The sequence below is a fragment of the Aquarana catesbeiana genome, linkage group LG10 (genome assembly GCF_042186555.1).
Source record: "Aquarana catesbeiana isolate 2022-GZ linkage group LG10, ASM4218655v1, whole genome shotgun sequence".
Taxonomy (NCBI): domain Eukaryota; kingdom Metazoa; phylum Chordata; class Amphibia; order Anura; family Ranidae; genus Aquarana; species Aquarana catesbeiana.
The window spans coordinates 65,104,117-65,131,075 of NC_133333.1; the positions used below are offsets into that span (position 1 = coordinate 65,104,117).

The 26,959-nt window shown below is 44.4% G+C and overlaps 1 protein-coding gene across 2 annotated transcripts in view; it reads right to left on the minus strand.

Annotated features, from left to right (window-relative positions):
* The window catches only part of TRPM4 (transient receptor potential cation channel subfamily M member 4), a 604,715-nt gene that overhangs the window by 284,211 nt on the left and 293,545 nt on the right, over positions 1 to 26,959 (minus strand). For both annotated transcript variants that reach the window (XM_073602273.1, XM_073602274.1), the window contains exon 11: positions 13,693 to 14,067. In XM_073602273.1, the coding sequence (XP_073458374.1) occupies positions 13,693 to 14,067 (375 nt within the window). The remainder of the gene's footprint in view (positions 1 to 13,692; positions 14,068 to 26,959) is intronic.

Sequence of the window (26,959 nt, forward strand, 5' to 3'; positions counted from 1 at the left end):
ATGTTTGATGAAATAAAAAAGATGATCTTAGGCCGAGTACATGGATACCAAACATGACATGCTTTAAAATTGCGCACAAACGTGCAGTGGCAACAAAATAAATACATGTTTAAAAGCCTTCAAAAGCCTTTACAGGGTACCACTTTAGATTTACAGAGGAGGTCTACTGGAAAAATTACTGCACTCGATCTGGCCTTCGCGGTGATACCTCACATGCATGGTGCAATTGCTGTTTATGTTTGACGACAGACCGCCGCTTGCGTTCGCCTTAGCGCGAGAGCAGGGGGCGACAGGGGTGTTTTTTTTTTTTTTTTTTTTTTTTCTTTATTATTTTTTTGCTTTTTTAATCTTACTTTTAAACTGTTCCTTTCATATTTTTTTTTTTAATCATTTTTATTGTTATCTCGGGGAATGTAAATATCCCCTATGATAGCAATAGGTAGTGACAGGTACTCTTTTTTGAAAAAATTGTGGTCTATTAGACCCTAGATCTCTCCTCTGCCCTCAAAGCATCTGACCACACCAAGATCGGTGTGATAAAATGCTTCCCCAATTTCCCAATGGCGCTATTTACATCCGGCGAAATCTAAGTCATGAAATACTCGTAGCTTCCGGTTTCTTAGGCCATAGAGATGTTTGGAGCCACTCTGGTCTCTGATCAGCTCTATGGTCAGCTGGCTGAATCACCGGCTGCATTCTCAGGTTCCCTGTTGAGACAGGAGAGCCAGAGAAAAACACGGAAGACGGTGGGGGGGGGGGGGGCATTCCCTCCCACGGCTTGTAAAAGCAGTCTAGAGGCTAATTAGCCGCTAGGATTGCTTTTACATGAAAGCCGACCGCTGGCTGAAAAGAATGATACCAAGATGATACCTAAACCTGCAGGCATCATTCTGGTATAACCACTCAAAGTCGTGAATGGCGTACCTGAAGACAAAAAAATGGTTAACAATGGTTAACAATAAAGCACAGTAAAGTGTAAATAATTACACACCTGAAAAACAAACATGATAAAACATAATAACAATAACAATAACAATAAAACATTGCAGAATAGAATACAGTAAAAAAGAGCAGAACAATAGAGAGAGAGAATAGAGAGAGAGAGAACAATAAAACAACAACTATTTTTTTTTATTTCATATTTTTTTTTTTTTTTACACTTTTTTTGTAACTAACTTTTATAACGGTAACCGGTTCCAGGTTCGGGTCTCTCAAAATGCGATGGCATCTTGGGAGACCCTGTGAAAGTGTGCCTAGTCTGTGCAATGCTGTACCCTACGCTAATACTCAACTAGTGAATGGTAGCGTTCAAAACATTCACCAATGCAAAGACCAGGATTGTCAGGACAGGAGGGACAATAATAGCGGGTGTCACGCCTATATCCGCGCTTGCTGCAGACACAACATCTTTTTTGGGGGGGTTCGTTGGGTAGGGGTACTCGGGAGGACATAAAAATGCCTCTCATGCAGCCGACTGCATTTGGTTGGGGATGTGAATGGGGGAAGTACGGGCGCTGCAGAAGTGGTGGGTTCCCAATTAGGATTGGCGAATGCAGCAGGAAGGGCACTATGGGCACGATGGGCCTGTGTTTGTCTTTTTGGTGGCAGCGGGACACTACTTGTGCTTGTCACCTCACCAGCTTGAACTGCACTTATGGGACTCGCCACGTCACCAAGTGTTACTGCAGTGCTGGTTTGACTACGACCGGGGTGTACTAGGCCGCTGGCGCTTGCCAGTTCATCAAAACGCTACCAAAAAACGTTAGCGATCGCAGGGATCAGGCCTGACTCTGCGAACGCTGCAGTTATGCGTTTAGTGTTTTGTAAGTGTCAGTGATCGATCGATACTGCACTTGGGTGGGCTGGGCCGGGCCGGGCGGAGGGGCAAAACGCAGGTGCTAGCAGGTATCTGGGCTGATCCCGCTAACACTGCGTTTTTGGGAACCCTAAACTGCTGGTGACGCTAGTATAGATCTGATCGGATCAGATATTGATGCGATCAGATACTATACCACTAAGGGAGGTGTACGGTGCGTGCGTGGGTGTTAGCGGTACTGGCGCTAATCTGACGCTGCCTGGGGCTGGTGCTTGCCAGTTCACCAAAACGCTACAAAAAAAACTGTTAGCGATCGCAGGGATCAGGCCTGACTCTGCGAACGCTGCAGTTATGCGTTTAGTGTTTTGTAAGTGTCAGTGATCGATCGATACTGCACTTGGGTGGGCTGGGCTGGGCCGGGCGGAGGGGCAAAACGCAGGTGCTAGCAGGTATCTGGGCTGATTCCGCTAACACTGCGTTTTTGGGAACCCTAAACTGCTGGGGACGCTAGTATAGATCTGATCGGATCAGATATTGATCCGTTCAGATACTATACCACTAAGGGAGGCGTATGCTGCGTGCGTGGGTGTTAGCGGTACTGGCGCTAACCTGACGCTGCCTGGGGCTGGTGCTTGCCAGTTCACCAAAATGCTACCAAAAAAACTGTTAGCGATCGCAGGGATCAGGCCTGACTCTGCGAACGCTGCAGTTATGCGTTTAGTGTTTTGTAAGTGACAGCGATCGATCGATACTGCACTTGGGTGGGCTGGGCGGAGGCACAAAACGCAGGTGCTAGCAGGTATCTGGGCTGATCCCGCTAACACTGCGTTTTTGGGAACCCTAAACTGCTGGGGACGCTAGTATAGATCTGATCGGATCAGATATTGATCCGATCAGATACTATACCACTAAGGGAGGCGTATGCTGCATGCGTGGGTGTTAGCGGTACTGGCGCTAATCTGACGCTGCCTGGGGCGACGCATATCACCGCCGGGCGATCAGGGGGCTAAACCTTTATTTGGTAATAAACGGCGGGTGCCCTGACACTATAAAAAATAAACGAACTAACCAGCGTCATCCGTAACGGTTATACGGTGATCAGTGGTGAAAGGGTTAACTAGGGGGCAATCAAGGGGTTAAAACATTTATTCGGTAGTATATGGGGGTCCCTGACGCTATAAAACGCTGACGGCGAACCTAAATATTTACCTCACTAACTAGCGTCACCAGTGACACTAATACAGCGATCAGAAAAATGATCGCTTAGTGACACTGGTGACAGGGGGTGATCAAGGGGTTAAAACTTTATTAGGGGGGGTTAGGGGGGTACCCTAGACCTAAAGGGGGGTAATACTCACTGTCCCAACACTGTAACTGTCACAAACTGACACTATGCAGTAATCAGAAAAAAAAAAAAAAAAAACAAAAAAAAACTGCTGGTGTCAGTTTGTGACAGGGGGGGGGGGGTGATTGGGGGGGGATCGGGGGGCGATCGGGGGGGGGATCGGGGTGTTTTGTATGCCTGGCATGTTCTACTGTGTGTGTGTGTGTTGGTGCACTCACATAGATGTCTTCTCTCCTCGGGCCGGAACGGAAAATACCGACCCGAGGGGAGATGACATCACTTCCTTTGCTGCTGTTTAGCATACAGCAGCAAAGGAGTGTTTTCATTGGCCGGCGGCGATCGCGAGGGGGGGGCCACGAACGGATGGTCTCCCCCTCATCACCGATCGCCGCTGGACAAAAGACGACCGCCTCGGGCACCGGGGGGGGGTCCGATCGGACCCCCCACCCGCGGAAGGCAAATCACGTACCCTGTACGTGATTTTGCCTGTCCGTGCCACTTTGCCGACGTACATCGGCGTGAGGCGGTCGTCAAGTGGTTAAAAACAGTTTTTTTTGGCTAGAAAATTACATAGAAAAAAAAAAAAAAAAAAGGTATAATGTTTGGGGGTTCTAACACCCTAGAGAATAAAATGGCGGTTGCTGCAATACTTTGTCACACCGTATTTGCGCAGCAGTCTTACAAGCACACTTTTTTTGGAAAAAATACACTTTTTGAATTAAAAAATAAAAAGTAAAGTTAGCCCAATTTTTTTTTTATATTGTGAAAGATAATATTGCGCCGAGTAAATTGATACCCAACATGTCACGCTTCAAAATTGCGCCCGCTCATGGAATGGTGACAAACTTTTACCCTTAAAAATCTCCAGGTTGCATGTTTTGAGTTACAGAGGAGGTCTAGGGCTATAATTATTGCTCTCGCTCTAGCGATCGCGGCGATACCTCGTGTGATTTGAACACCGTTTTCATATGCGAGCGCTACTCACGTATGCATTCGCTTCTGTACACGAGCTCGGCGGGACGGGCCGCGTTTAAATTTTTTTTTTTTCTTGTTTTACCTTTTATTTTTACACTGTTCTTTAAAAAAAAAAAAAAAAAAAAACATTTGTGTAAACATCCCTTGTAATAGGAAAAAAAAGCATGACAGGACCTCCTAAATATAAGATCTGGGGTCAAAGACCTCAGATCTCATATTTACACTAAAATGCAATAATAAAAAAAAAAAAATAAAATGTTGTGATAAAAAAAAAAATAAAAAAAAAATGGCCCTTTAAGAGCTATGGGCGAAAGTGACGTCTTGATGTAGTTTCTGCCCTGCAGTGATAAGGAGACGGGTGGGGGCCATCTTCCCCTCGCTTGTCTCCATGCCACCGACGTGAGAGGATCCGATCGCCTACGCCGACGGCTCCAGTAAGCGGTGGAGGGCCCCGGAGCGCGGCGGGGGGGCCCTCTCCCACCACCGATAAAAGTAATCTCGCGGCGAATCACAGCAGAGACCACTATTATCGGAAACCAGACCGCTGGCCGAAAAAGAGGTTACCGGGGTTATGGCAGCTAGCTGCTGCCATAACAACGATATTCCTCTTCAAAAGTTAAAATGTATATCGTGTGCAGCGGTCCGGAAGTTGCTAAGCTCAGACATTTTAAATTCTTTTTTTTCATTTAAGGACATCGAAACCTAACAGGATCAGATAAGTATATTCTATGCCTTTTTGATGTGGGACTTTTCCATCCACATTTGTTTTGTATTACAACTGGCCCTCAAGGGACTTGGCAAATTGAGTGTATCTGGGGACTGCATTCCACTGTTTATATTCTACAGTGTGAGGGAGGGAATTCAGGGCTTGGCATCTTCCCTGACTGCAGTGGCTGTTGCGTTAACATCTTACACCCAGATCCCTGAATACTGACCCTCCTCTGGACCACTACAATATTTTCAGTCACACCCAGCTACCCCACCTTCATCCCTTTCTCAGTGCTTCAATATGAGCCATGTGAACTTCCCTTGAGCACATCCAGTATAGGTTCTGTCTTGAACTTTGCAGTGAAAATGGATTCAATGGTGACACATCCCCCTTTGCAGCCTTATCAGTCTATCGCAATTTGACCAGACTTATGCATGTTCCCACAGCGACAATAGGAGCCGGGGACTGGGTCAATCTTTACACTTGCTACTTGTGGTCATTATTACATGTAAACATATGGAGGTGGACTTGGTCTTTTAACAGTATGTATGTTGTTGTATGAGTAGTACTACATTTTTATGACAGTTTTTGATACTAATAAATTAATTTCTAATAGATACAGCAAGTTGGTTTTACAATTTTTGATCAGGGATGGTTGAGCATAATCAGGTTTATCCAGTTCGAGCATCATGTGTGTTCCTCACTGTTAGCTACCCTCCCTTTTCCTCCTCCAAACTTTGATATAAACCCACAGGGGAACTTTTTGAACTTACAAATGGTGCATTAGGCAGTATCTCGAGTCAATTTTAGTGTCTGAAAAGTGCCTTTTAGCAGAGAAGGGTAAAAATGTCAATTGGGTTTTGGTTGCTGTCTGTATTGGGGAAATTTCCTCTTAATTCTTATCCTGGTGGCACGCTTTGTGTCAGGGTGTGACAAGGTTTTGTGGGAACAGAAATTAAAGCGGTATTAAACCCAAAATCAAAAATGTAATATATTGCAGCTTACCAATCCTTAGATGTGGTGGCTGCACTAGTTGAATTTTTAGGCTTTTTTTCCCCCCTCTGTCTCCACCTGGTGATCTGGTCAGTAACATACCTCCTGTACTGGGGTACCCCCACTTTGGATGAAGGAGCAACAGACACATTTGTACAGCAACATTGTCAGTATGGTGGGAGGGGAGTTTTAGAAGCACTAGCAGATTGAAGCCAAACTCCAGCTAGCACATTTTAAGCAGTAAGGCCCCTTTCACACTGGGGCGGTGGGTGCGTCGGCAGTAAAGCGTCACTATTTTTAGCGGTGCTTTACTGTCAATTTTGCAGCGCTATTCGGCAACTAGCGGGGAGCTTTTATCCCCCGCTAGCGGCCGAGAAAGGGTTAAAACCACCGCAAGGCGCTGCAGCAGTGCTATGCTGGTTATATTGCCACGCTGCCCCATTGATTTCAATGGGCAGGAGTGGTGAAGGAGCGGTGTATACACCGCTCCTTCACCACTCCAAAGGTGCTGCTAGCAGGACTTTTTTTAGCGTCCTGCCAGCGCACAGCTCCAATGTGAAAGCCCTCGGGGCTTTCACATTGGAGACACAGTAGCGGCTCTTTTAGGGTGCTTTGCAGGCGCTATTTTTAGCGCTGTAGCGCCTGCAAAGCGCCCCAGTGTGAAAGGGGTCTTACAGTGACAGTTTTGTTCCCTTTTGGGATAAAAGTTTTACATAAATAAAAGCTGATCATTGTAATCACATCTGTCAGTATTAAATGGTTTGTTGTAACCTTCTAACTGCTACAGCAGGACAAGCTTGTTCTGTTGAAAAAACAAACTTGCTGGCAGGATCACCAGGTGAAAATAAAGATAATAGACGAAAAAGAAAATAATGCAGAATTAATAAATTAGTAAACTGTAATATATAATAAAATGTTTGCTTTTGAGTTTAATACCACTTTAAAAGGGAAATGAACACGCAGCACTAACAACCTGACAGAGGTTTTATTCTCTCTCAACATTATCAAAAAAAAAAAAAAACACACCTTTAAAAATTTACATTTTATGAAATGGCATAATTTAAGCTCTACCTGCAATATAAAACCATTTCTATATCCACCTTTTCATTACTTTTTCATGTCACACAATCCTGCAAAGGCAGGCTGAGCTACATGAGTGTAGATGTCTGTGGGGGACATTTATTAATGTATATTATAACCCTTCCTCGCCCTCCTCCTTCTCCTAGTCTCAGGTGACATTTCTCCTAATCCTGGTCTGGCATTTTCTAACTGCGAGCCACATATCCAATACCCCTCCTCCTCTGGCAACCACCGCAATCCACTCAGTTTAATTTCTATCCCCCTGCTTCTTCAAAGCAGTCCACCTATCTCATGCCCCCTTTGGAACGCCCGCGCCATCTGTAACAAGCTAACATCTGTACATGACCTCTTTATCTTTCATGGCTTTAACATATTCGCCATATCTGAAACCTGGCTTCAAAATCTTGACTCAGCTTCTCCTGCTGCCCTCTCCCATGGTGGCCTCCATTGGACTCACTCCCCCAGACCCAGACAAAAAAAAATTCCTTCTATCCCCACAAAGCACCTTCCAAGTGCTTCCTATCCCTCTTTCAAGATGCACTAAATTTGTCTGTTTTCTCCTATTTCTCTGAGGATTGCAGCAATTTATCGGCCTCCTGGACCGGTATCGCGCTTTCTTGATGACTTTGCTGCCTGGCTACCCTACTTTCTCTCCTCTGAAATACCCACGATCATTCTTGGTGACTTCAACATTCCTGTCAATGTTAACAGCCCAACTACAGCTAAACTTCGACTTAACCTCATCTTTTGACCTAACCCAATGAACATACTTCCACTCACTCCAATGGTAATACCCTTGACCTTGTATTCTCCCATCTCTGCAACCCTGGCAATCTCACAAACACCTCCTTTCCTCTCTGATCACAACCTCATTAGCTTCACTGTATCCTTGCCTCCAACAACCCATCCCTTTCAAGCAGCAAACAGTTACTTGTAGGAACCTTCACCACTTTAACCCTTCTTTTTTCTATTCTGCTACTGACCACCTATATGACAATCTCTCCCCTGTCCTGACCTAGCCATCTCTGTCTACAACAGTTCACTCATCATCACTAGATGCACTTGCTCCTCTAACCGCACGCAGAATCAGGCCCGACCGTTACAACCCTGGCAAATTGACAACACTAGAAAACTCAAGAGACATTGTTGTGCTCTTGAACGACTGTGGCGTAAAACCAAATGCCTGCAATACTTCACCCTATATAAATCTGCCCTTCTAAAATACAATTCCTGCCTCCATGCTGCCAAACAAACCTACTTTGTCTATCTTATTAATACGTTGTCATCCAGTCCCCGTCGACTCTTCTCAACCTTTAACTCTCTGCTTCGTCACTTACCCCCTATACCCACTAAGTCACTCACTGCCCAAGAGATTGCCAATCACTTCTGCGTAAACTGTTGGCGCTATATAAATCCTGTATAATAATAAATAATATGCATCATTTTTCTACAGGTTAATGTGCATTTCTGTCGCACAATCAAATCCTATGTGCAGTGTTCTTTTTTCACAGCAGTCTCACAAGAGTGAGTACATCCCTCACATTTTTGTAAATATTTTAGTATAGCTTTTCAAGTGACAACACTGAATAAATGACACTTTGCTACAATGTGTAGTGAGTGTACAGCTTGTATAACAGTGTAAATTTGCTGTCCCCTCAAAACAACACACAGCCATTAGTGTCTAAACCGCTGGCAGCAAACGTGAGTACACCCCTGAGGGAAAATGTCCAAATTAGGCCCAAAGTGTCAATATTTTGTGTGGCCACTGTTATTTTCCCGCACTGCCTTGACCCTCTTGGGCATGGAGTTCTCCAGAGCTTCACAGGTTGCCACTGGAGTCCTCTTCCACTGCTCCATGATGACATAACAGAGCGGGTGGATGTTAGAGACCTTGCGCTTTTCCCCACAGGATGCCCCACAGATGCTCAATAGGGTTTAGGTCTGGAGACATGCTTGGCCAGTCCATCACCTTTACCCTCAGCTTCTTTAGCAAGGCAGTGGTCCCCTTAGACGTGTGTTTGGGGTTATGTTGGAATACTACCCTGTGGCCCAGTCTCTGAAGGTAGGGGATCATGCTCTGCTTCAGTATGTCACAGTACATGTTGGCATGCATGGTTCCCTCAAGGAACTGTAGCTCCCCAGTGCCGTCAGCACTAACGCAGCCCCAGACCATGACACTCCCACCACCATGCTTGACTGTAGGCACACTTGTCTTTGTACTCCTCACCTGGTTGCCGCCACACACGCTGGACACCATCTGGACCAAATAAGTTTATCTTGGTCTCATCAGACCACAGAACATGGTTCCAATAATCCATGTCCTTAGTCTGCTTGTCTTCAGCAAACGGTTTGTGGGCTTTCTTGTGCATCATCTTTAGAAGAGGCTTCCTTCTGGGACGACAGACATGCAGACCATTTTGATGCAGTGTGCGGCGTATAGTCTGAGCACTGGCAGGCTGACCCCCCCACCCCTTCAACCTCTGCAGCAATACTGGCAGCACTCACATGTCCATTTCCCAAAGGCAACCTCTGGATATGACGCTGAGCACGTGCACTCAACTACTTTGGTTGACCATGACGAGGCCTGTTCTAAGTGGAACCTGTCCTGTTAAACCACTGTATGGTCTTACAAAACAATAGCAATATCCCAGCGCCAATATATATAGAGACACCCGGGGAGTGCAGCTGGAACGACCATAGCTGATAGATATGGATAAACAACAAACCAAAACACAATTAGTCCAGCGCTCTGGATATCAAAAAAAAAATCAGACTGCAACATCCAGACATGTAAACTGAATAATGTGAATAATTTAATGAAATAATTTAATAAAAACAGTTCTTGGGAAAAAAACAGTTCATAAAAACAGTCATATAGATCCACAGTGCTTGGAAGAAAAGTTTGGAAACCTAATGCAAAATGACAAGCTGTCCAGGAAGCAACAAGGGTCAAACCAGGAGAGCCATCCGATTGAACCATCACAAGCTGTAACAGGATGGAGGGATTGGTGATGGAACCCAAGTGTAATGGATACTCAGGCGACCTGCAGAAATCCCGCTGGATGTGAGGTGCGTACCCTGATGGGATAACTCACCGGCTCTGGGTGCCGCTCCACAGGTCCAGCGTAGAGAGACAGTCGCTTGGCCGCAAAGGGGGAGAGAGAGCCGAGACCCCGTCTGGCAGTGGGCGATGTCAGTCCCACTGAGATGCCGTTCAGAGGAGGAAGGGCTCGGCATTACTGGTGAGAGCCGCTAGCGTGTCAGCTGTTCAGACACTATGCCCCTCTCGTGCGGGTGCGTGTCCCCTCGGAGCTGGATTATTCACATTATTCAGCTTACATGTCTGGATGTTGCAGTCTGATTTTTTGATATCCAGAGTGCTGGACTAATTGTGTTTTGGTTCACTGTATGGTCTTGGCCACTATGCTGCGGTTCAGTTTTAGGGTCTTGGCAACCTTCTTATAGCCTAGGCTATCTTTATGTAGAGCAACGATTCTTTTTTTCAGATCCTTAGAGAGTTCTTTGCCATGAGGTGCCATGTTAAACTTCCAGTGACAAGTATGAGAGAGAGAGCGATAAAACCAAATTTAACACACCTGTTCCCCATTCACACCTGACACCTTGTAACACTAATGAGTCACATGACACAGAGGAGGGAAAATGGCTAATTGGGTCCAATTTGGACATTTTCACTTAGAGGTGTACTCACTTTTGCTGCCAGCGGTTTAGACATTAATGGCTGTGTGTTGAATTATTTTGAGGGGACAGCAAATTTACACTGTTATACAAGCTGTACACTGACTACTTTACATTGTAGCAAAGTGTCATTTCTTCAGTGTTACATGAAAGGATATAATAAAATATTTACAAAAAGGTGAGGGGTGTACTCACTTTTGTGAGATACTGTATGTGCGACTTTGAATACAGAAAAAATATTTTAAATTTTATACCCCATTCACAGCAGAGCTATTTAACAATGCACATTGTGGTTGATTTACTAAAACTGAAGAGTGAAACATCTGGTGCAGCTTTGCATGGTAGCATGGTAGATTTTGCACGCTCCAGCTTTAGTACATGAACCCCATTGTGTATTTGTGCATTACTTTTGGTTCATGTGCTAAATTAATGGTTGTTAGTGGGATGTATAGGGCTGCCGCTTTACAAATATACATTCATATCAGTCCCTGCCCTCAAGGACCTTACAATCTAAGGTCCCCAACTCACATTCATACATATACTAGGGCCAATTTAGACATGAGCGAATTAACCTACGAGCATGTCTTTGGAGTGTGGGAGGAAACATGAGTATCCGAAAGAAACCCACTCAGGCACGGGGAGAACATGCAAACTCTAGGCAGATAGCGCCATGGTTGTGATTCAAACCAATGACCTGATTCCAGTGTTGCTAGGCAAAAGTGCTAACCACTTAGCCACCACTGTACTAAAAAAGGGATCCTTTTGGGCCCCTAGAATGGCTCCTTGAATGACTCCTAGTCAGCATATGCAGCCTATGGGAGTAGTTCCTGGACTGGCTCCTGTGCGTTTTTTGCAAGGTTCCTAGCATATGTAGAGAGGACCAGGCCCAGATTGGGACAAAAAATAGGCACTGACATTTTAGACTGTGCAATCCACTCTAAAATGCCAGGGGGGTGGGTTGGGGAGTTAAAAAAAGAAGAATCATTGGGTGGATGGGGTGGGGGAACACAGACACCTCCACATAAATACACCCCCCTTGCATTTCTATGCACGCAAACACTCCAATCCATATAAATACCATAGTTTTTTATAGGGAGGTTTACACCTGTCTGCATCCAATCCAATAAAAACAGACAGACTTTTTTGGTTGAACTAGCTGTACTTCTGTCTTTTTTCAACCTGACCAACTATGTAACTATTTTTGGTGGATCAGATGACAGTCAGATGTAAACAGGGGGTCCGTTTACATCGGACTGCCCCATAGAGAACAGCGGGCTGTGTCCATGTCCCCTCTACATAAGTGAAATGGACACAGACCTGTCATCTTTATGCTCCGTGGGGATCAGCGGATAGATCCCCCACTGAGCAGGCATTGTCCGCCCATGTGAAAGGACCCTAAAATAGGAAAAGGCAGAATGTTTGTTCTATTGCAAAACTCTCGGAATCAATTATTTTGTCTGATCATCTCCCCCTTCCCCCTATTCCATCTAACCACAAGGCTAGCCATGGAAACAAAGTAATAGTGGCAACCTAGCCTTAAAGGGAACCCATTTACTGGTGCAATCTCCATAGGGTATTATACCTGTGATAGTGTGCAGCAGTTGCAGCATTAGCCATTCATGTGCTGGGTGTACACAGTCTGACGAAAAAACATCTTAAGAAGATTGCACCAGTAAATGGATTCCCTTTAACTCCATACTTTGATTCCACAGCTGGCCCTGTGGTAGAAAGGTGTAATAGGAAGGGGGCATAGGATGATCACAGACAAAATGATCATTGATTGATCTGAGGGTTTCATATACCCAGCCTCACAGAATCTAAACTCCTCATGGGGACTGTTACTATCGTGGACTCCAATATACTCCACAGTACACTGAGATCAGGATGGGAAGGTCGGGTGTTTGCAGTGGGAGCTGAGAACCAGCACTCTGTGTAAGCTGCTGGTAATGGTAACCTGTGAGGGACTACCAGTTTTCACAGTGCCCGGGGATTACCGCTGTTAACAAGCGCATGGACACGGATTAAAAAGGAGCTGCAAGGAGGACTAAGCCACCTCACCCCGTGCAGCTTTCCAGCGCTGGACTGTTAGATGCCGCCCCCACCCTGGACAAAGCAGACGATCGTTCCGGTCTCCCTCTATGGGGCAGGGTCTCTGCAGCTCAGTAAATCCAGACTCCAGACAGTGCATGATTGCGAGTGTGAAGACAGCAGGCATCTAGCCGCCAACTCCAGAATAGTGCAGACCACTGGTTGTGGGGAGCTTCAACCACCACTCATGGGGCCCCCTACTGCCAGCCAAGGTAGTGATTGCAGCATCCTCCTCTGCCGTCCCTCTAAGTATCTGACATTGCTGTACTCCGTCACTTCCCATCTGCAAGTGGCAGTCACCACGGAGGAAAAACAAGCCTGTGAGGCCCCTCTGCTATACCAGCCCTGGGCTGGCCCGGCCCGCCGGGCAAATGTCCACTGTGCCCGATGGCCAGTCTGGGCCTCAACAGGACTCCCACACTGACTCCTGGCAGAGATCAGAGTTAGTATTCTGTCTGAACTCTGGTTTGAGCATTGTGCCGTTTTCCATCCTGGGCTCCAGGCAAGTCTGCAGAGGGCCTAATGCACTGAAATAGACTTGCCACAAGTGTGGGCACATTTATATGTTTGCTGTCTATATTGCAACAGGTTTTAATTAAGACAGACTAACATTACAAATGTGTTGCTAATTGCAACCAATTTCCACTAGTGGCTGTTGTTGCACTGAATGTGATAAATAAATGCTCCGGTCTGTGTCAACAAAAAGCAATTTTACAATGTGATTATGCAACCTCAGTACAACTATAGTTATTAAAAAACTACTGTATGTAGTGAAGGGTTTAGCTAAACAAGACAATCAGTTTAAAAGGCAATCAGGTAGACCCTCACACTACTTAGTTGTTGGTAAATCTACAGGCATTATACGATCAAAATTTTACCCTAAGGGAGAAGTTTTACAATGTGAGCATCTACAGGGATAGTTACACAGAAAAATGGCCCTATACAGTGCAGCAGAACAACAACAAAAATATAGAAATATAAAAAATTTACTGCTGTGTTTCTCCTGTTCACAGAGTTCTTGGCGTTGCCCAGGACATGTGTGTAGAAGGGAGCACAAACATCACCCATTAGCTCTCGCAGAACCTTGGCCACTTCATAGAGCTTGAAGTCATGTCCTTTCCCACCAGTATCCACTGGTAGGTACTCCTGGTGATGATTGCCTTTATTGGACTCTCTGTGCTCCTCATGTTTGCGTTGAAGTAACTGGAAGAGTACAGTGTTATCCAGCACTGAGCTATACAACTCTTCCAGTTGACCATAGGTCAGATAGTCCACAATGTTCATGCCATTGTCCACAAAGAGCTTTACAAAGCTGGGTTTATCACTGATCAGAGCATCTGTCATTGTGTCCTCAAGATCGCATGCCTAAACAGAAGATGGCACAGAGTGATCACATGATTTGAAAAAAGAAGTGCAAAAATTACAACATCATTATACATATGTATTTGAATTATTTTTTATCTCTAGGAAAGCTAAAAAAAAAAAAAGACACAATGAAAATACATATATGAAAACTGTTTCAGGTCTCGTGTACATGGGTGGCCGGAAAGAGGTATAACAGGCGGCTGAGCCATAGGGGTTGATTTACCAAAGGCAAATCCACTCTGCACTACAAGTGCACTTGGAAGTGCAGTCACTGTAGATCTGAGGCAAAGCTCTGAAATGAGGGGAAGCTCCGCTGATTTTATCATCCAATCATGTGCAAGCTGTAATGCTGTTTATTTTCCTTGCACGTCCCCCTCAGATCTACAGCGACTGCGCTTCCAAGTGCACTTGTTGTGCAAAGTGGATTTGCCTTTAGTAAATAACCCCCCACCCCTTTCTGACCACTCACCTAGAATGTGCAGCACATGCTGCAGCTGCAATGCTTTGCTTAGTTACAAATTATACCCACTGTCTCTATCGCATGCCAAACCAGCCTTAATTTCGGCAGCAAATTTCAATTTAGTTTTAGTCTTAGGACTAAAATTGCATTTTAGTTTTAGTCCCATTTTAGTCTTCTGCAATTGTTTTAGATGTATTTCGTCGACTAAATCTCCAGTACATTTTACTCGATTAAAATGTCCTACGTTTTAGTCGACTAAAATCTTCAGTACATTTTAGTTGACCAAAACTAATTTTAGTCGCCTAAAATCTAATCGGTGTAATTAAATTGTAATGCATTAGTTAACATTTCTCTACAATTTCCAAACTCATTATATACTGCTGGAGTGAAAAATCTAATGTTATTTATTATGGCATTGAGGTATGAACATGCAGTACAGACCAATGTTAATTTTGAAGTCAAATTTCACTTTAGTTTTAGTCTTAGTCTTTTGACTAAAATAGCATTTTAGTTTTAGTCGTATTTGAGTCATCTCAGTTTTAGTTTTAGTCGTATTTTAGTAGACTAAAATAATATTCATTTAGTCAACTAAAATGTTCTAGTCGACGAAATTAACACTGTGCCAAACAATCTATTCAAGTGAATGGAGCCACATTGCAACTGCATATAATGCATATGGTTGCAGCACAATGGTACAGATTTTTCAGGGTTAAAAAATAGGCAGACGTAAAAAGGTAGCATATCAATTCCAGCAGCCTCAAATGTGATCCAATTTGAGCCTTTCAAAAGGATTTGTGATCCAAGCACACTTGGCAGAAAACTCTCTATAGGACACAGCCTGTTAGACAACGAAGTAGCAGCACATTATTGAGAGCATATATGTACTCCTTTATTGAGAATAGCACTGTGCAATGCAGCAAAGCCTGACTGGCTTCCAGTTCTGCCCCCTTGATCTCCCTGTCTAAGTCTAGGCTCACATCTATGTGGCTGCGCTTGATGCATTTTTAAACCCTATTTTATGCAATTTTCATGCACTTTGTGTTTTTTTTCTCTTTATGAACACACTGTATATAGCCGATTGCTAAGGAGGGCACGGCAACCTTAACCACTTACGGACCAAGCCTCTTTTTGAGATTTGTTGTTTACAAGTTAAAAACAGGTTTTTTTTTTGCTAGAAAATTACGTAGAACCCCCAAACATTATACATTTTATTTTCTAACACCCTGGAGAATAAAATGGCGGTCGTTGCAATACTTTGTCACATCGTATTTGCACAGTGGTCTTACAAGCGCACTTTTAAAATAGCTCTGGGCGGTCTTCTTACTGAGCCGCCGCTCTTCTTTTGTGGCCGTCTTCCTCCGTTGTGTTGTCGCCCCCTGTGTGGCATCTTATATAGCCATGGGGTGTGGCCATTCTACGACATCACTCAGAGAGCCCACCCCTTGTGGCGTCTAAACAAGACAACTAATGTAGCTACCACATTTAAGGATTGGTGAGCTGTAATATATTCAATTTTTGGGTTTAATACCACTTAAATTTTATGGCTCATACAGTATACAGGATATTTTAATTCCTACTGTAGAATCTTGATCAGTAGGTACCAGAGAAGGAAGTTTTAGCCTCAGTATTGTCAGAACTATGATCATTTAGGCCCCTTTCTCACTGGGGCTGTTTTCAGGTTCTTTAGCGCTGGATATAGCCTCTGCTAAGCGCCTGAAAACCACCTCCCATTCATTCCAGTGTGACTTTTCACACTCGGGCGGTGCGCTTGTGGGACGTTATAAAAAGTACTGCAAGCAGCATCTTTGGGGCTGTTTACGAGCGCTGTATTTAGCCCTCCCAAAACACCCTGCCCATTGGAATGAATGGGCAGCGCTTCGGAAGCACCGCAACACAGTAGTTTTTAACCCCTTTAGGTTTAAAAGCTCCCCGCTAGCAGCCAAAAAGTGCTGCTTAAACAGCGCTAAAACACCGCTAACACGAGCGGCGCTTTATCGCTAATGCGGCCCTGGCACCTGGTGTGAAAGGGTCTATGTGTTGTAAGAGCTGTAACTACCAAATTGTTTTTATGCCAGATACTTCTATTTTGGTGATCCATCTCATTGCAGTTATTCACACAACATACTTGAAAATCAAATATTTCCACCTCTGATCTGCCAACACTGCAGCAACCTGGAAGCATTGGGTGCATGGAGATATAGCTTTAAATGGGAAGCTGCCAAAATGGAGTACCTCAGTGATCATCAGGTACATTATGTACACATTGATAGGGCCAGGGATGTTTTCTGCATGCTGTGGGCCTGTGTTCAAGATCATAAGTTGGGTCCTTTTCTTCAGAATGCCAAGCTATTCTTTAACCACTTGCCTACCAGGCACTTACATCCCCTTCCTGCCCAAGCCATTTTTCAGCTTTCAGCGCTGTCGCACTTTGAATGACAATTGCGCGGTTATGCTACACTGTACCCAAATTTATCATTTTCTTTACACAAATAGAGCTTTCTTTTTGTGGTATTTAATCACTGCTGGATTTTTTTTGTAAAAAATAGAAAAAGTTTACTTTTTTTCTGCCAGTAAATTTTGTAACCAAGTAATTTTTCGCCTTCACTGATGTGCGCTGATGGGCATTGATGAGGTGGCACTTATGGGCACCGATGAGGAGGCACTAATATGCCGCACTTATGGGCACTGATGAGCACTGATGAGCACTGCTGGGCTCTGTTGGGTGGCACTGATGGGCACTAATAGGGGCACGGAAAGGCGGCACTGGTGGGCACGGATAGCCATTGATGGGTGGCACTGACTGGCATCACTAATGGGCACTGATTGGTGGCACTTGTGGGCAGTGGTGGGCACTATATGCTGGCATTGGTGGGCAATGGTGGGCACTGTTTTGTGACACTATTGTAATAAGGGCACTGATGATCAGTGCCCTGATTACATCCCTAGATGTCCCCCTGTGAGGAGATGTCGCTGATTGGCTCTCCTCTCCTCATACTCTGTCAGTGTAAAGCGAGGAGAGCCGATTACCGGCATCTCCTTGTTTACATGTGACCGGCTGTGATTGGACACAGCCGATCACATGGTTAAAGAGCCGCGGACCAGGCTGTTTACAGAGATCGGGGTCGCGTCATGTCCTAGCAACGCGGTGCGATCACCGCGGTGCGCGCCTGTTCTGGGACGCCGTCATATGATGGCATCCCAGAACGAGAACTGCACCGCCCTGCCGTCATTTGACGGGGGGCGGGCAGCAAGCAGTTAAATATAGTAATAATAAAAGAGGTCAGGTCTGAGCATGTAGGCCCTATAAGATAATTTGGAGTTAATGACTGGGGACAAAGAAAATTTATAAAAAAACCTTCAGCTTGCTGTATACAAAGGAATATGGGGGAGCTTGAGTCCATATCAAGGATAGTATTGACACATCTCCAAATGACCCATAATAGCTGAAAAACATTTAGACATAATGAAGGCGAATAAAACACCTGGACCACATGGGTATAATATACCCATGTGTCCAAAGAGATGAGTTCTGTTATTTCAAAGCCACGGTTTCTAAATTTTAGAGACTCAATTACTGGCATAGTACCACTTGATTAGTGTAAGCCCAATGTGGTGCTTTTGTTTATAAGGCGATAGTCTGTAGCAAATAACTACAGACCGGTTAGTTTACGTTCTGAAGTTGGGAAGATACTGGTGATAATGGTGAGGCTGCAGATGGGCACCGATAAGGCTGCATTAATGGGCAATGGTGAGGCTGCCGATGAGCACTGATCCTTATTTAAATTTAAAAATTTTTTTCCTGAAACTTTCTTTTTAAAATTAAGGTGCACGTTACACGCCGATAAATACAGCATGTTGCAAATGAGGTTTAATGTTGATAAATGTAAAGTTATGCACTTGGTGGCTAAAAACATGCATGCATCATACATTTCAGGTGGAGGACATCTGGGGGAGTCAATGTTTCAAGAAGGATCTGGGGGTTCAGGTAGATCATAGACTTAACATGGAATGCCAAGCTGCAGTTTCTAAAACTAGCAAAATAAATAAAAGAGGAGAGAGAAAGAGGAAAGAGGAGAGCGAAAGATCTAATCAACATTTATAAATACGCAAGTTGTCCATATATTGAACTTGGTGTAAAAGGTATTCACTTTCAGGTCAGAGAGGACAAGAATTATTCTTTTTGTCTGGAGGAAAAAAGGTTTAACCTCCACATACAGAAAGGCTTCTTCACAGTGAAAGCTGTGAAAAACTAGGAGTTAGACTTACCGGTAACTCTGTTTCTAGGAGTCATCCAGGACAGTACTAAAGAGATAGGCTCCACCTCCGGAGGCAGGAAACACACATTGAGATCTTTAAAGGGCGGCTTCCGTCCCTCTTCCCTAGTCATTTAACTGAGGACTTCCGCAGAACGGATTCTGAAAAAAAAAAAACTTGTCCAAAGTTATAACAGGATATAGGGAGGGAATCCCTGCTGTCCTGGACGACTCCTAGAAACAGAGTTACCGGTAAGTATAACTCTAGTTTTCTCTAGTTGTCTGTCCAGGACAGCACTAAAGAGAATCAACGAGAATTTACCATATTAGGGGCGGGGACTGCCTCTTGGAGGACTTCTCTCAAACGCTTGGTCTTGCGCTGAGATAGGGTCCAATCTATAATGCTTCATGAAAGTCGAGTAGTTTGACCATGCTGCTGCTCGACAGATTTGTTCTGGTGTCGCTCCAGCTCGCTCCCCCCAGGAAGCAGATAGTGCCCGTGTGGAGTGAGCCATGGGGGGAAAAAAAAATACATTCTTGTCTGGTTTAATCCACCTTGCGATTGTGCCTTTCGAAGCTTGGAAAGCAAACTTTTTTCCCAAATGCAAAATAGAGCATTGGATTTTCAAATGCTTCGACAATTCCAGATACCTTAAGACACAGGCTCTCACATCCAGTTGGTGGAATTCGGTTTCCTTTGGATTGGTTGGGGACCCACAGAAGAAAGGCAAAACAATTTCATGTGTCCTGTGGAATTTTGACACTACTTTAGGCAAAAACCATGGGTCTGTACGTAGTACCAGCCTGTCTTCAAAAATTTGCAGGAAAGGCTCCTTAATGGAAAGTGACTGCAGCTCGCTAATGCATCTAGCTGTGGAAATGGCCACTAAAAAGACAGTTTTGAGCGTGACCCATTTTAAAGGACAGCTCTTCCTTTTGTGACTATTTTATCCAACCTTGCAATACTGTCCACAGGTCCCATTTTCGCAGACTCTTGAATGTAACAGGTCTAATTCTAGCTAACCTCTTAAAGAACCTGCTAACTAGTGGGTCTAACACCAGGGGTTGTGCTAAAAAAAAAACAAAAAAAAAAAAAAAAAAAAACACAAGGCCAATACCTGCACTTTTAAATGTGCGAATGGCCAGTCCTTGATCCACACTGTCTTGTAAAAACTCCAAGACGGCTGGGATACCTGCAGACACCTTCTTGGTATCCAACCATGAACAAAAAACTTTCCAAAATTTAACATAAATTGCTTGGGTTACTTTCTACTAGAAAGAATTGGGTTTACCACCCTGTCCGAGAGCCCCTTAGACTTCAGGAGGCTTTCCTCAGACACCAAGCTGACAATTTTAGAGTCTGTATTTTTGGTAATAGCACTGGGCCATGGAACAGCAGATCCTTCCTCTCGGGCAGCATGAGGGGAAGCTCCTCTCAGGTGTAACAGCATGGAAAACCACAGCCTTTTCGGCCAATACTGGACCACTAGTATCATTGTGGTACGCTCTTGAACAAACTTCCTCAGGACCAGAGAAATAAGTTTGAATGGAAGGAAGGCGTAACAAATGGGAGAAGCCCACCTCTGGGCCAAGGCATCTTTCCCCTTGGCCCCTACTTCTCTTTATAGCGAGAAGTACACCGGAACCTTGGCATTTGATTTGTTGGCAAACAAATCCACCTCTGGGAGTCCCCATTTCTCGATTAGCTGGAAGATCACCCTGTTTAGTGACCATTCTGACTCGTACACTTGGTGTTGGCTCAGAAAGTCCGCCAGATGATTGTCCACTCCTTTTAGATGGACTGCGGATATTGATTTCAGGTTTCTCTCAGCCCAAAAAAAGATAACACTCATTAGTCTGATTAAGGACGTACATCTTGTTCCCCCTTGCTTGTTTAAAGACCACACTGTCCGAGAGGACTTGTACATGGTGAATTTTCAGCTCTCTGGCAAATGCCCTTAGCGCTTCCCAGATTGCCTGTAACTACCTCCAATTGGCTGATCTTTGGGACTGTACTTTCTCCCAGCTCCCTTGGGCTACTCTTGACCCCCAGTGGGCCCCCCAGCCCAAAGCACTGGCATCCGTGGCGATACGGACAGACACCGGAAGAGACCATAATAGACCAGAATGCACCAGGTTCTCTTCGTCCCTCCACCACCATAGAGACCTGGTCTTTTTTTTTTTTTTTTTTTTTTTAAACAGAAGAAGGTTACAAAACCGTCAGTGTATGACAAGCAGTATTCAATCATTACATCATTATGGTAAAGCATCCAATCAAGGAAACAATGCAGGATCTCACAAGTGCATATTTGCAAGCTTCCTGTACATCTTCTAGGATATAGAGGGATAATGACTTACAAAACAGCAATACTGTGCAATTTACATACAGCCAATGCTATCCTATTCGTTACAACTTTGCATCCAAGTATTACTCAACCTTATTTGTAGTTCCCCTCTAATCCATAACTGCGTATTCCCCGTCTCCCTCGCCCGGTGGTATCTGAGGATATTCCTGTCTAGAGCCAACCCTAAGGATTAACAGGTGGCATACTCACTACCCCCCAAAGATCCAGTACATGTATGGAAAGTTCATCAGGTTAAGTATGATCGTCTTCTAGTGTGACCTGATGGTGCCCCATGTCCGAGGGAGAGGCAATGCCCCTGACCGAGAACAGGGGAATCCACCACACGGTCCCCCACTCCCGGACTCTTAACCACGTGCAGCCACCCAGGCTGACCAGACCTTATTAAATTTAGCAGGACACTGCCTGCTTTCATATGTAAGTTTGTACAGTGGCAGCACTGAATCTACCGCTTTCTTCCAGGACCTGAGGGTGGGGGGCTCAGCTGACTTCCAATGTAGCATTATCTCCCTTCTCGCATAGAACAGCAGGAGTGTAATAGAAAGTTTGGTGTATCTGTCCCCCTCTACATCACCCAAGTAGCTCAACAGAAGCAGCATGGGGTGAGGTGACGACTCAATTTCCCATATGTCGTTTAGCACCCGTCACCCCTTCCCAGTATGGCCCAAGCTTCGGGCAAGCCCATACAGAGACCTGGTCTTTGGAGATAGGCGGTAGGTTGTGTCCAGTGATTCCTGCGCTCTATCCTAGCTGTTCAGGATATTGGCTTGGAGACACCTGAAATGGGCCCTTGCCCATGGTACTGCAGGGATTGTTGCTGTCAGGAAACCCAGACCTGACATAGCTGAGCAGAGAGAAACTGCCAGATTGTGTTGAAAAAAGGCTGCAGTCGCCGTCACCTTTTCTACTTTCTCCTCTGTGAGATAGATCTTCTGCGTCACTGAGTTCACCAAGAACCCTAAATACTGTAAGACATGTGTTGGGGTTAGGTTCGACTTCTCCCTGTTTATCAGCCACCCCATTTTTTTTTTTTTTTTTAGAAAGGAAATGGCCACCCGCAGATCCTTGTAACTGGAGCGTGGAGGGTGCAAAGAACAAAAGGTCATCTAGGTATGGGATGATCGATATCTCTTTCAGTCTCTGGGGGGCCGGTGCCTCCGCCAGGATTTTCGTAAAAATCCTGGGGGATGAGGACAGTCCAAATGGTAGGGCCCTGTATTGAAAATGTCAGACCTGCCTTCCCCACTGGATTGCCACCCTCAAAAATGTTTGAGATTCCTTGTGGATCGGGACATGTAAATAGGCGTCCCTCAGATCGAGGGAGGCAATGAAGCAATCTGGGGAAAGAATTGACTTCACAGAAAAGGATTGTTTCCATCTGAAATCTTTTTTAGGAGGAATTTGCCCGACGGTTTCCTTACTACGAATACGTGAGTAGAAACTGTGGTTTACTTCTCGCTGTGGCACTGGGTCAAGAACCCGCTGGTCCTCCAAGTCGCCAATTTGTGACAACAAGGCTGTCATCTTCTGAGGATCCCTGAGAGGCATGGTTACGAACGTCCTTGCGGGCGGAGTGCCCTTGAACTGAATTTGATAGCCTTCCCTCATTATCCTCAGTATAAATGTGTTTGGGGTAGTCTTTTCCCACTGTGGGATGAACTGCCCCAATCTCCCTCCCAGGGGAACCAAGTCACTGGGATTTGATGGTTTTCTTAGGAGAGGAAAAACAGGACCCCTTTTTGTTTTTCCCCTTCCCTATTGGTTTTTAGGGGTTGACCCTTTAGAAGTCTGTCCCTGTGACGGCCCTTGTCTTGGGGGATGAAAAAAACGTTTCCCTGGGGCTTTCTTACTTTTAATAGGGAAAGCCTTTTTCTTGTCTGCAGTACGGTCTAGAACTTTTTCTAGATACTGCTCAAACAAGAGGTCATCTTCAAATAGGATGCCACACAGCCTAACCTTTGAGGCCGGGACCCCTGACCAGAAATTTAACCATAAAACACTGCAAGAGAAATTTATAAGGGCAGTGGTCTTTACCAATAGCTTGACCGACTCAGCAGATGCGTCTGACATATAACCAGCTGCTTTGTGCAGCATGGGAAGGGGATCAAGAATTTCCTTCCTGGAGGTCCCACTATCCAAATGGCCTTGTAATTGGTCCAGCCAGACCTCTAAACTACGGGCCACTATTGTTGTAGCCATTGCTGGTTTTAGATTTGACATGGCTACTTCCCATGACCTTTTCAGCTGTACCTTCATCCTCTTGTCCATGGGTTCCCTAAGGACACCAATGTCCTCAAAGGCGAGGTCTGTTGATTTGGCGCACTGGGAAAAGGCTGCGTCCACTTTGGGCACTTTGTTCCAAATACAGGCGGAATCCTCACTGAAAGGGAAACTCCTTAAATAAATAATAATTTGAGACACAAATGTACAGGGATAGGGATAAGTGTAGACATGCACCCACACTCACGCAGGTTGAACTCGTTGGACTGGTGTCTTTATTCACCCTTACTATGTAACTCAATCGGTGGGTGTATACCTTCACCAATTGAGCACCCCCACCAGCCGCTGATGGGATTCACATGACTCTTTAGTCTGGCTCCCGTCTCAGAGGTGGAGGGGACAAAAAAGGGCTACATTTAAGTCCATCACACCCCCCCAGCCCTGTAGGTCAAAAGCACCCCAGTGACCGCCTACCTGAGCTGGGCCAGCACCACTGCCACCTAGTTTAGCTGTATCCATGCTGTCCTCTGTTTCTTGCTGGAGCATCACGCTGTGCATCCAAAATCATCCTTTGGCTGGTGTTTTTTTAAACCTGAAGCGCCGAACTGTATGTTGTCCACTGGGCGCTCTGGTTCGGCATTACGGATCTGGTGGACAGATTACTGGGAGGGGCTGGGGAAGACCCAGCTGTCATGGTGCACGTTGGCACCAATGACAAAGTCAGAGGCAAATGGAGTGTCCTAAAGAACAATTTTAGGGACTTGGGAGCTAAATTGAGAAAGACCTCCAAGGTAGTATTCTCAGGAATACTACCGGTACATCCAGCCACACCAGAAAGGTAGAGGGAGATTAGGGAAGTAAACAAGTGGCTGAAGAGCTGGTGTAGTAAGGAGGGGTTTGAGTTCCTGGTGGACTTGGCAAACCAATCTATTAACCTTCTATGAGGCGAGTTGCCATCTAGATAAAGGAAGGCCCATAGACGTGGTGTATCTGTAATGTGCAAAAGCATTTGGCAGTTTCCCATAAACGTTTACTGTACAAAATAAGGTCCGTTGGCATGGACCATAGGGGGAGTACATGGATTGAAAACTGGCTACAAGGGCGAGTTCAGAGGGTGGTGATAAATGGGGAGTACTTGGAACGGTCAGGGGTGGGTAGTGGGGGTCCCCCAGGGTTCTGCGCTGGGACCAATCCTGTTTAATTTGTTCATAAACGACCTGGAGAATGGGGTAAACAGTAAGCTCTGTATTTGCGGACGATACTAAGCTAAGCAGGGCAATAACTTCTCTGCATGATGTGGAAACCTTGCAAAAAGATCTGAATTAACGGGGTGGGCAACTACATGGCAAACGAGGTTCAATGTAGGAAAATGTAAAATAATGCATTTGGGTGGCAAAAATATGATCGCAATCTACACACTGGGGGGGGGGGGGACCTCTGGGAAATCTAGAATGGAAAAGGACCTGGGGGTCCTAGTGGATGATAGGCTCAGCAATGGCATGCAATGCCAAGCTGTTGCTAACAAAGCAAACAGAATATTGGCATGCATTTAAAAGGGGATTAATTCCAGGAGATAAAACGATAATTCTCCTGCTCTACAACACTCTGGTCCGGCTGCACCTAGAGTATGCTGTCCAGTTCTGGGCACCAGTCCTCAGGAAGGATGTACTGGAAATGGAGTGAGTACAAAGAAGGGCAACAAAGCTAATAAAGGGTCTGGAGGATATTAGTTATGAGGAAAGGTTGCAAGCACTGAACTTATTCTCTCTGGAGAAGAGACACTTGAGAGGGGATAGGATTTCAATATACAAATACCATACTGATGACCCCACAATAGGGATAAAACTTTTTTTGCAGAAGGGAGTTTAAGACTTGTGGCCACTCAATAAAATTAGAAGAAAAGAGGTTTAACCCTAAACTACACATAGAGGGTTCTTTAAGAGCAGCAAGGCTGTGGAATTCCCTTCCACAGGCGGTGGTCTCAGCAGGGGGCATCAATAGTTTCAAGAAACTATTAGATAAGCACCTGACGACCGCAACATACAGGGATATACATTGCAATACTGACATATAATCACACACATAGGTTGGACTTGATGGACTTGTGTCTTTTTTCAACCTCACCTACTATGTAACTATGTAAAAAGAACCACCATGTGTTATATTCTTAATATCTAAAATTTATTGGATCAAAGTCAGTGTTTGTGATACGAATGTTTTGAATGGATTGATAATATGGTTATTCATATTTCAGAGGGGAATGTTATATTCTTAATATCTAAAATTTAATTCAGCTTTATTATACATTATTCAGAGTATGAATTCCCTATAAATATAATTGTATGAATGGCAGACTGAGTTAATTAATAGATGTAACATTTGAACTAGAGTTTTCAATGTTAGGAAGCGGTCCAGACATTTGATGTACTTTGTAAATATTATATATGTTTCTAAGGGGTATTCCTATGTAACCTGGTATAGTTTAAAGTTGAAAACAGATGTTGAATATCCTATTTCTACTCTAAGCCCCCACTCTTGGAAGGGAGGAGAAGGGAGAGGAGTAGGAGTATTCAGGGAGTGGATATTTTTGGGCACATTTTTCAAACAAAGTACGTGAGTTTATAAAAGGACAAGGCGTCATGAAGAAAGGTCCTCTTGGCCATCTTGCTCTCAGCTCCAACACATCCATTCTACAGCATACAGACTTTCTTCAGCACACAAAGGGTTAATCGGCCATCTTTAAAATCCAAGACGACCAGAAGCACATGGTCTCACATGTAACTTTTGTAACTTTTACGAACTCTTCATAGTTTTGAAACTAACAAACTAAATCTGAAATATTTTTGATCATATATGAAGCAACACTAATTATGAATATGCATGTGCTATTTTTGCAAGTACTTTTCTATTTTTGCATGTACAATAAAACAGTTTGATTTAAGCTGACTCAGACATAATTAAGAAATTTGTCTCACAATCATTTTAAAGCTTTTTGCAATATAAAGCTATTTTTACATTTGGCTCAGCCAGCCAATTTTCGAAAGTTTTTTTTTACCACTTTCTTCATTGAAAAGAGGGGAAAAGTGAGTTCGGAACGATTGAAAAGAACCTAGGAGGAAAATTCAATCGACTGATGATTGTGAAGACCGGAGACTTTCAGACATACAGAAGTTTTGACAGACGGGTTTAATTGAGTTCAGTGAAAAACGGAAACCGTATTATATTCGGTGAGTAGAAATATGGATTTTGTAGATTTCTTAGCTAATGAAAGTACATTGGTTTAGCGAGACAGGTCTCTGACATTGTTTTATGGACGTCAATGTATAAACAATGTTTGAAATTGATAAGGTTAGATCCTCATTAGCTAAAACAAAGAAAAAATTACGTAACGTAATGAAGCAAGTTACGGGTTTTAATACAATGGTTTTTGATATACCAGAAGATCATATGATTTGTGTAGTGAATCAGTCAGGAAGTCAATGTGTTTCAGAAATTATGCAAACACAGGAGAATTTATATATTGAACAATTACTGACTGATCGAGAAAGGTGAATTGGAACAGAAAATGAATGCACTATTGGAATTGTTTAAAGAAA